The following is an 11553-nucleotide window of genomic DNA, read 5'->3' on the forward strand; positions in this document are numbered from 1 at the left end:
AATGTCGTCGGAAGTGTGAAACTTTTAGGTATTTCAAAGTTCATTATTTCTTCGGAGAAGGGGCCGAGTCTCCGCCTTTCTATCTTGTGGGGTGCTCCCCCTGTCTTTATGTTTGACTCAGAATGATGTTCTTCATGAGGGTCATCATTGGTATTCTTATGGTCATCCTTTTGTTTGCCGTTGTCTTGCTTTGCCGCCAATAGCTCGGCCATTCGTTGGACTTCCGCTTGTAAGGCGGCATTGGCGGCCAACAATTCAACATTAGTTGGGGGTGGATGTGGGTCACCGAGTGATCTGGTAAAGCGTTAGATCAAACTGAAAATGAGTCTCTGGCCCCACGGTGGGCGCCAAATATTCCTGTCTAGAAGCTGCTTTTCGAGGAATAGCTCGGTCACACTAGACGTGGTTTCCGCTTCCGAGCTTCAACGATGGCTTCACTTGTTCCTCAAGGTTCCGACCAGGTGTCCAACCTGCAAAAAGGACTCCGACGCTCAAGTCAATTATCACTCTTAGAAATATATTCATAAGTATATTGTGTTACTTTGTGACTTTTTTGTATATCTTGCCTCTATAGTTGTGATGGTCCCTAATTATTATTGTTTGGGAGTTCCTGTGTTATACCGGTTCTCCAAACTGTTCGTGGTTTACTCAAGCAGTCCTCTCAACTGATTATATACATGCCAAGATATAAGCGAGAGCCATAGAGAACTTTTGCAAGGGTTAATTTTGATATTTGAATCTTGGGTTCCGAGATATAGTGTCACTGGCCGAGTATCTCGGGTATGGATCATATATTATATTCAAAGATACTGAATTAAAATATTTGTCATTATTTTAGATAAAAAGAACATAAAGATACTAACAAAAATATAACTTATTTTTTCATTTTTCTTTCATTATTTCTATTAATTTTTTACAAGAGTAATTATCCAAATCAGTCCCCAAGGATTTTAAAAGTGAATATTTTAGTCCCTAAGAAAAATTAATACACAGATCAGTCTCCAAGGTTTTACTCCGGCAGACAAATCAATCCCCAATTCATTTTCTGGCAGTGTAATTACCCAGATCAGTCCCCAAGAATTTTAAAAGCAGACATTTTAGTCTCCAAGAAAAATTAATACACGGATCAATCTCCAACATTTCTATTCGTTAGAATAACAGTCTTCCGTCCAAAAAAAGTAAAATAAAATTATTATTATTATTATTATTATTATTATTATTATTATTATTATTATTATTAATTGTACAATAATACTGTACCATAATTTTTTGTATTTTTTTGGACAAAAAATAATAAATTTATTCATTAAATTTTTATGTATGTATTTATAATATAAAATATATATAGTCACTCAATAATAATAATAATATTCAATAAAATTATTAGAGATTATTCTACAAGAAATTCAATATTAAAATTAGGGCAATTCACGCATTTAAGTTAGGGGGAGAAAATTTACTCCAATCAGCCAAAAGCAAAACTGGTTCATGAATCAACCAAGACACATTTCTATGTAGTTCGAATTAACCTAATTCGAATTTCAAACTATATGTAATTCGAATCAACCTGATTCGAATTACACACACGCACACACCCACTAATTCGAATCAATCTGATTCGAATTACACACACACAGTAATTTGAATCAAGGTGATTCGAATTACACACACACACGCAATCCAAAATAATTCGAATTGGGTATATTACATCAAGATACGTTTCAATGTAAGAACCGCAACTAATCAACCGGTTAATTAGGTGATTATATTGCCCAAAGTAGGTTCCGAAATATTAGAGTAAGAATTTGAGAATTTAAGTATGATTTTTGGACTCAGTGGGTCTTTTTGAGTTAGAAAATGTGCTTCTGCGAAAAATCGTGAAAAATCACAAACTGGCAGTTGAACCGGTTCAAGTCTACCCGGTACCGCACGAGAAAAAGTGAAAACCGTCAAAAACCTTAGAAAAATATTAGAAGTTAAAAACCGGGCGTTAATTTTAAAGGTTTGCCCCGAAGTTGGGCCAAACGGGCTAAAAACGCTAACGGGTTGGACCGGGTCCAAGTTGAGCCCAAGCCCAACATATATAAGGTTTAGGGTTTAGGGTTCACATAATAATAAACTCACAAAGGTTCTAGATCTCTTACCTTTCCCAATAGCTTTGGGAGTCGACTCCCAATGCTAATCAAGGATTATAGTGAATCTAAACATCCAAAAACACAAAAACTCACTTAATCCCAAAGCCCTAAGAACCGAAATTTTGAAGAGAAGAACTAAGAGGAATTCGAGATTTTCCTTACCAGTTTTTTATATGGGTTTTTTAGAGCTCTTCACAAGGAACGTGTAGCCGCTGACAGCATGCAAATCGGAGTACCATAGCTCGAGATATGGCGAAGAGAAGAGAGGTGTGAATAGTGTTTTCTTCTTCCTCTTCTCCCCTTTCTCTTTTCTAGTGTGTGTGTGTTTATGAGGTGAGGGTTCATTAAATGAACCTTATATATGTTGGGCTTGGGGCCAACTTGGGCCCGGTCCAACCCGTTAGCATTTTTAGCCCGTTTAGCCCAACTTCGGGCCAAACCTTTAAAATTAACACCCGGTTTTTAACTTCTAATATTTTTCTAAGGTTTTTGACGGTTTTCACTTTTTCTCGTGCGATACCGGGCAGACTTGAACCGGTTTGTGATTTTTCACGGTTTTTCGCAGAAGCACATTTTCTAACTCAAAAAGACCCACTGAGTCCAAAAATCATACTTAAATCCTCAAGTTCTCACTCTAATATTTCGGAACCTACTTTGGGCAATATAATCACCTAATTAACCGGTTGATTAGTTGCGGTTCTTACATTGAAACGTATCTTGATGTAATCTACCCAATTCGAATTACTTTGGATTGCGTGTGTGTAATTCGAATCACCTTGATTCGAATTACTGTGTGTGTATAATTCGAATCAGGTTGATTCGAATTAGTGGGTGTGTGCGTATGTGTGTTGATTCGAATTACATATTGTTTGAAGTTCGAATTAGGTTAATTCGAACTACATAGAAATGTGTCTTGGTTGATTCATGAACCAGTTTTGCTTTTGGCTGATTGGCGTAAATTTTCTCCCCCCGGGCTTAAATGCGTGAATTGCCCTTTAAAATTATTTGATATTTTTGTATTTAATATAATCAAAAGATGTCCTATTTTAAAAAATATGTTTGTATTAAAAGAAAATGTTTTAATCTGAATTTCAAAGCATCATTATTCACCTTACTTGTTTTTAACGAAAATAGTATATTAATATGTTAGTGTTATCGTTCACATGCACTATTAATTTTTCTTAAAAGCTAAAATATCTAGAATTTTTTCATTTATAAAATAAAAAAATTATTATTTCTCCCAACATGATTTTTAGACTTTAATTCCCCAAATACGGTTTTTTTTTGTATTTAAATTGGCAAGTTCGCCTAACCCATGGCGAACTCCCTTTTTATTTTTTTCAATTCGACATTTTTAATCCATTATCATCATCTCCAAATAGTATATAGATCTATAAACAGTATATAGGAACACACAAAAATACACGGACAACAAGCATAGCTTCTTCAAGGATTTTTAATTATAAATTAAAAAATAAAAAGCCATATTTAACAATGGCAACCATTGTTATCGCCTCTAAAAATACATAGATACACCGGAATAAGCCACTTCATATTTTTATTTTTAAATTTATATTTTTATTTTTTTAATTAATTTATAATTTTATTTTTATTATTATTTTATTATTAGTTTTTAATATGAATTTAATTTTAATATCACATATATTTTTTAGATGATTATAATTCATATATATAATATAAAAAGTAGTTATTTTTACGTAATTAAATACAAATATAAAACTACTTTACCGTTTACATAAACAGTGTATATAAAAATTATATTAATATAATTATAACAACAACTCATAAGAAAAACTAACATTAATATAAACATATAATTTTGAAAAAGAACCACCAGCAAGGCTAATGCTAATGCAGATGAAGAAATAAATAAATTTTGGCTAAAATTATTTAGCTAAAAAAATTTGGCGGTTATAAATTGGGTAGAAATTAAGCACATTGTGTGATAATTTTGAACCAAGTCATGCACTGACAACGACTTTTCGTTTTTGGAAATACCATATTAACCTCTTAGCTTGCTCCTTAATTATATTAATATTTTTAAAATCAAGTATAAAGATACTTTAATTTTTTTAAGATCAAATTCAAAGTTTAAATTTTAATACAATTAAACTACAATAATAATCCCAAACCAACTTTCAAACATCACATTTGATTTGCATTAAAATATTTAGCTAAATTCTATCAAAAGATATTTAATTAAATTGTTTGAGATAAAGATATATCAAAGATATCAATCAATAACAAATTAGAATCAAATTTAAAACCATCTATGGTTAAAATAAAGATTGAATCTCTTAATAAAAGATTTTTTCCTTCAGGACTCTATAAAATGCTACATAACCAATTAACTATAGAGTATAGGAAATCAAGATCCTGAACCAGTTACTTTCACTGCCTTGCAATGGAATTCAACTCTTTTTCATGGGCAATCAATTCCATTGAATACCCAACCGTACCACAAGACTTCTATTTTTCTGATTTCTTCTCCATCATGTTCAGTCTCACCAAAGAATTGATCCAAATTACCCCGTCCACAAACCAAACCTCACCTCTGAGTTTGACTTTTCTTCTTCTGCAACTACTACTCTCAATGAAGCGTTCTTGGTTCCCTTCGATGTCCTGCGTAACGGAGAAGACACCGCATTCTTACATGAAATCTTCTCTTCAATGCCTATATCTCCTCAGATATTGGACCAAATTTTACCTGTCATGGGCAGAACCGCAAGAACAATTCTAAGCCGTGAAGGGTGTGACTCCAGCATGCCAGAGATTGTTGTGAACCTTTATGTTAGGACGCACATTGTTGTCCAAGATTCTGATTTAGTCCGACTTGTGAATCTGTTGGAAAGACCTAAAATTGATGAGCAAGATGATGATGCTGAACAATGCAGTATTTGCTTGGAAGAGTTTAGACATGGTATCGAAGATTCAAGTGTAGAAGTTGTTCGCACAAATTGCTCGCATGTGTTCCATGAACGCTGCATGTTCCGTTGGCTGCGGCATTGTGCCGACCATCAATCACCCTATTCTTGCCCATTGTGCCGCTGCATTATATTTCCAACTTCACAGAGAGATTAATAGGTTCTTTGAAGGAACTCTTCTTTTTTTTAGTTTTAACGTTCGGTAGGGTTCTTTAATTTGTTTTTCACTTAAATTTATGTTCTGCTTATGTACTATGTAGTATTATTATCCTATTTGTTAAAATGTTATTTTTTTTAGTCAGGATAAATCTCCAACTTTAAAGTATGATTTTAAGAGTTGTTTTGTTATATATTTGAGAATTATTTTTTTTTAATACATTGTCAATAGAAGTTTTTGTTGGGAGAAGTCTTCCCACCTTGTACTCTTGATACACATAACCAGGTCAATTTATATAGGCATATGAATGTTTATTTTTCATAGAAATGAGATGTTTATTTTTAATATAAATAAGATATTTGTTTTTCATATAAATGAGATGTTTATTTTTAATGTAAATGAGATATTTATTCTTTATGGTAATGAGATGTTTATTCTTAATACAATTAGTGATGGTTGGAGATGGTGACAATAGAGAGGGGATTTGAATTTGAAGGAAGTGTAATTAGAGTTAAAAGGGAGTAAGATGGTTAAAATTTCTAATGGTAGAGTTAAAAAGATTTTTTTTAACTTAATTTGGAGTGGTTTTTTTTTTTTAATCCTAAATGGATTAAAAAAAATCAACCTATTATTCACGTTGTTCAAATTTTTTATTGTTTATCTAACGAAATTTTTATTATTATTATTACAATAATGCTAGGGTGAATCCAAAATCTCTACGTAGATAGTACTTATGCTAAGCATTAGAATGTTTCTTTTCTTTGTAAATTAAATGGTTCTGAATCTGTTTTTTTGATTTATCATGTTTAGACATTTGGAGAGGGAAAGAGGGTGAAGAGATGGAAGCTAATTGAATCAGTTTCCATGATTCACGTTGCAATGATACTGAATGTATCTCCTCCTAATTTAAATGTGGTGAAACATTTAATAACTAATATTTTAAATCATAAATAAATAAAACTAATTACTATATTTATAATTAATTAAGTTGTTCCATTTTTGACTGATTTGGAGTTGGTTCTATACATTTTTGACAAATGTATCCATATAAAAATAAAACGACAATTGTACCCACAGAAGATAGCTTTCATGTGCCAAAAATAATTGTGTAACCAACGTCTGGATACTCTTGCCACACGAAAGCCATGTTCCGTGGTTATAATTGTCATTTTATTTTTATATGGTACATTTATGTATCTTTGATGGATACAAATAATAATTTATTCTATTATTATATATGTTGAAACATTGCATGCATCCTTGGCTTTTGAAATCACAATTAAAGTAGTCTAACTCTAATCGGACTTAACTATTTAATAAGATTTAAACTTACGCAGAACTAAAATGAAAGTGCAGTGTAAAGTAAACTTTACACGTTCATTGTATCATTACTTGACAATTTTACTAAAATGTTTATGTGAGCTGAAGTGCATGTTGCTCTAAATCAACCTTTCTTAGCTTTTATGATACCCTGAAGTCTGAAGTCAGAAGGGTATTGCAATAAAAAAAGCTTGATCTATCAAGCAAGGAAGAACTTTTAAGGGCGGAATTAATGCTGGAACTTGTAAGGGTGGAATTAAATTAAGGTGGGTACTCCCATGAAGATATTATAATTGTCTTCATGTGATAATTTTTCTTTTTGACCCTTAGATGATGGAGTGTAGGGTTAGATTTTGATATGTTATAAAAGTGTTGTTTTTATTTGAAGTGTGGTCAAATCAATAAATCACACTTTTATACAAAGCATCTTCATAAAAAGATGTTTTTTGCATCTTCATTTGAGTAGCTCCCTTAAATTAATGATCCATATTTTTGCAAACGCCTCTTGCCTCTTCGTATTGGATTTGAATTCTCTAAAGTTTGAATTTCACTTTAAAGAGTAAAGTGTGATTTCTCACCATTTATTTTATAGATAGAACAAAGAATAAATATGAGAGACAAACCATTTAAGAGTAGAATATCACACTTTACCCTCTAAAATACAAATTTAAAATTTAAAGGATCCAAATTCATTCATATTAATGTATTTTTTTTAAACATTAATAATAATAATATACTTTTATTTTTATTGTGTGTGTATATATATTAATAAAAAGTATTTTTTTCTTCAAAATACCGAACTAAACAGACACTTAATAATTTAATTAGTATAACTCGTAAGTTATTATATTTGAAAAATTTAAATATATAATTGAACCGTAATAAACAATAAATATTTTTCATGGATGACCTCGTGGCACTAGATATATATAAAGCATAATCCTTTGAACAAGTAATATTTGTTAGATGACTAAATTTGTTGAGGAGTTTAATAAAAAATAGTAAATAATTAGATTAGTTCTTAAAAAATTACTTATTTTTTAAAGATTTTAAATTAATTATATTAGTCTATTTATTGCTTTTTTTGTTAAGGTGACACCACAACAGATATATATAATAAATTTATAAAATTAGATCAAATTAATTTTAAATTGAGGAATTCAAATATCTCAAATCTCCACCAATTATACTTAACGTGTACTATTAACAAACTTTGATGCCGTCAATATAAAAAGTGACAGAAGGACAACCGTAATTAACTTTGAACCCATATCTTTAAAAACCAAGTGCTTTATCCAAAAAAGAAAATAAGAGTTTATTTTAGATTTTAGGTGACAGTATGCTAATTAAAACCTTCTCATGTTTTGTGCCTGCATTGCATGAGGAATAGATAATGTGCACTACCATTTGCAAGCTTGAGAAAGGTACACAATATTATACACATTCAATGATTCATTATAACTGTGATACAAAATGGACACCATTTTGTCCTAACCAGTAACCACCTTTGTAATTGGTCTTATTTGGTTAATTACTACAAAAGCATCCTAGACATCCATCTACTGTACATGTTCAAGCATTCTTCAGGGCATACCCTGCAACTTGGCCATTTGTGTGCCATGGCCTCCAATCATCTATGATGGAGTAGTTTAAAGATCTTATTCCATCCATGCAATAAAACTACTTTTAACATTGTGTTAGTTTTACCTTATGTATGTTCAGGGCACTGCGAACTTCGCCATCGTTAGCTCAATAACTACTGAGGAAGTACCCATAACTCTAATTATGGAGAAGGATAAATTCAAATTAAAACCAGAAACATTAGAAACGTCTTAACAGAGAGATGCATGAATAGTTAAATACAATGTTGTATTCATATACCAGCCATAGTTTAATAATAATACAGCTGCATTCTAAAATTAAATGTTTATATCTTCTTATATAAAATGTAACATCACTTTGATATAAATTGAATTTGTGATTAACTAGATATAACTAATTATTTGGATTAATTGCTAGATTACTTTGTTAATACGTAAAAAGCGTTGTGAGTTCTAATCATTGGCAAATGTTAGCCGTGTTTGTTTACTAGCATAAAATATTGAAACAGAGATATAAATACATAAAATTATATTTAATAGATAAAATATGAATATAGATATATATTGTATTCAGAGATATTAAATTAAAATATTTATCATTATTTCAGACAAAAAAAATTATAAAAACACTAACAAAAATACAACTTATTTTTTTATTTTTTATTATTTTTATCAATTTTTTATAATAATTTTTTTGTTATTATATATATTTTAAATTTTTTGTATAAAAAATAAAAAAATTAAAATATTATAATTTATTCTTTTTTATATTTAGTTTAATATCAAACAAAATATAAAAATATTAATTTTTATATTTTTATTTTTTTTATCTTATTTTTAATATCTTATTTTATTATATTCTTATTTTATCGATTTTTAACAAATCGAAGGTGGTTCGGTATTTAGTGGTTTAGGAGTAAAATTTACTTTTTTTTGTAAGTACCAGTTTTTTAAAGTGCATCAAAGGGTCTTTCAATTGAACAAAAAAAAAATGAAAGATAAACAAAGTAAATTTGAACATACATAAATTGACTATAATTGAAATGAATTGCATTAAAAATAATTGAAGCGGTAAACTGCCTTCGATGAAATCGAAGGACTTTTGAAACTGAAAATAAAGTACTGAATCTTGAATCTTAAAAGTGAACAGGAAAAATAAACTTACTTGAAAGATAAATTTGTAAGAAAAATAAAGATTGCAAGAAATTTAAAGGAAATTTAAAAGACAATGGAAGGAACCCTACAAAAAAAAAGCTCTTTGCAGACTCAGAAATTCACTGGGGATATGAGTGTACGAGAGTGTTTTCTGGTAAGAGATTCCAACCTTTTTCTCTTCGATCTTTCGCCCACTTATTGAAGTATTCGACCAATCAGATTTAAGTGTAACTTCCACGTGCGTTAATCCTTGAGTAATCGTTCCCTCTCTTTTTTGTATAACATGGGTAACTGCCAACAAATAGCTTCAAATATTCCTCTTCTTCGATTTGGTTCATCGAACAGCTTCTACTCCTTCTTATCGACAAATCCTTTTCGATCAGGATACCATTTCTCGAAAGAAAATTTGTTATACCTTGACCTAAGTGTTTCTCAAAATTACATTTTTTCCGATAAACAAATTGTCCCCTTGAGATTAATGCGTTTCCTCTCCGTTATCATTTGAAAATAAAATACTTAATCCTATTTTACTTGGCTAGCTTCACAACTATAATAAAAAAATTTGATTTAAATGACATTTATTAACCATTCATTTATTTGTACCCACTATGGCACGTTCTCCATTACTTGTCGTTTCTCTCTCTTTCACTTCGCCTTCTCAAGAAAGTTTCTTATCTCAAATTTTGAAAAAATGAAATACAAAACGACAGCATTATTTACCTCATTTATTTTCACTTAAGAAAAACTCTCACTGTTTCACAACGTTGACCTTTCGTCTCCCAACTTTCACTCTTCTTCTCAAATTCATCTTCTTTCAAAAAAAAAAAACGTTTACCAATCCTTTTCGGATTTTCTTGTGCGAACTTTTCCCTCCATAACTAAATCAATCATCAAGACTTTCCTTTTCACACACATCAATGGGTTCCCCCTCAATTCCAAGAACTTCAACTACCCAAGACAAAGGTAAACACATCATGACTGAAACTTTCGAACAGTTTAATTTGAAGATATTGTCTCGATTTAATAACGTTGTCATTGAAGATCTTGAGAACGTGCCAAATGACAAAAGGCTCTTCCTCTCTTCTACTGCCGACGATGATACTTGTTGCTTTGTTGGTCCCCTACAAACCCTAGAACAAACCAAAAAGAATGCTCATTTCTTTCCGAGTGTCGAAGGGAAAGATCTGCTTATTAAGCAAAATCTTTTCATTGAACCTTTCATCGACAGCAAAAAATTCTTCAAAAAACAATCCTAAAATCACTTCTAGAAATGTTGATTTTCTTGCCTGGTATCAACGCCTTGAACCAGTAAAAGGCAAAGATTGGAAAGCACAGTGTATTTATGACATTTTTCGTCTCTCTCACTTCACACCGACTACTCATCAATGGATGATTGGAGTTGCACTCTGATTTTGGAATAAAATTACAAATAATTTTCACCTTCCTTGTGGGATGGTGGGGCCCACACTCTTCGATATTGCTGCTATTATTGGGCTCCCAACAAACAACCCTGTCGCTACATTCGACATAAAACCTACCAAATCCTATATGATAATCCAAAAGAATTTTTATAGTGATTTCATCAATCACAATATTGGACATGAAAATGATCATGTTACTGATGATGAGAGTGTGACCTTTTTATATTACTGGCTAAATGTCATCATCTTCTGCTTGAGGAGAATCTTGATGCAAAAGTTATTTATTCCATTGGCCGTCTTAATTCATGAAGGCCACAAATTTAACTTGGCCAAGCTAATCTTAGGAAATCTATATGATGAACTGGGGCATTTAATCGATTGCCTCTGAAAGAAATATTCGACCAATGCAGGGGGCCCCTTTAGCTTTTGTAAATCTGGCTAAATGCCATCGAAAAGTATATGAAGCAAGATGGGATCACCACTTTGGAAAAGCAACATATTGAAGGATTTCGATGGTTACTTTTCAGCTAAACTTTAAAGATGCCACTTCGACTGAAGACATTTTCTAGGTCGTATTTTCATTACTTCATTCATGCAAGAGCTTTCGAAATGAAGAACTGATGTTAACCTCTTTTCTACGTCGAAATTGTGGCCTAGTTTGGTTGGAACGCCTCCTTTTCTCTACCGATGATGGTGACAATGCTTTGGATAATGCAACTTGGGCCAATTTTTTTGCTACTCAGGTATTTCCAATAGGAATACCCCAATACAAAAAAGAACAATTTAAGGTGTTCCTCCATGCTCCCCATTATGTTGCGA

General features: G+C 31.2%; 1 protein-coding gene across 1 annotated transcript; it reads left to right on the forward strand.

The window, feature by feature from the left end:
• Window positions 1–428: 428 nt before the first annotated feature.
• Window positions 429–5237, forward strand: LOC112735627 (uncharacterized). Its single transcript, XM_025785154.1, has 2 exons — window positions 429–461; window positions 4659–5237. The coding sequence occupies exons 1-2, from the start codon at window positions 429–431 to the stop codon at window positions 5235–5237; spliced, it is 612 nt and encodes a 203-aa protein (XP_025640939.1).
• The last annotated feature ends 6316 nt before the right edge of the window (window positions 5238–11553 follow it).

The sequence above is a fragment of the Arachis hypogaea genome, chromosome 3, assembly GCF_003086295.3.
Source record: "Arachis hypogaea cultivar Tifrunner chromosome 3, arahy.Tifrunner.gnm2.J5K5, whole genome shotgun sequence".
Taxonomy (NCBI): domain Eukaryota; kingdom Viridiplantae; phylum Streptophyta; class Magnoliopsida; order Fabales; family Fabaceae; genus Arachis; species Arachis hypogaea.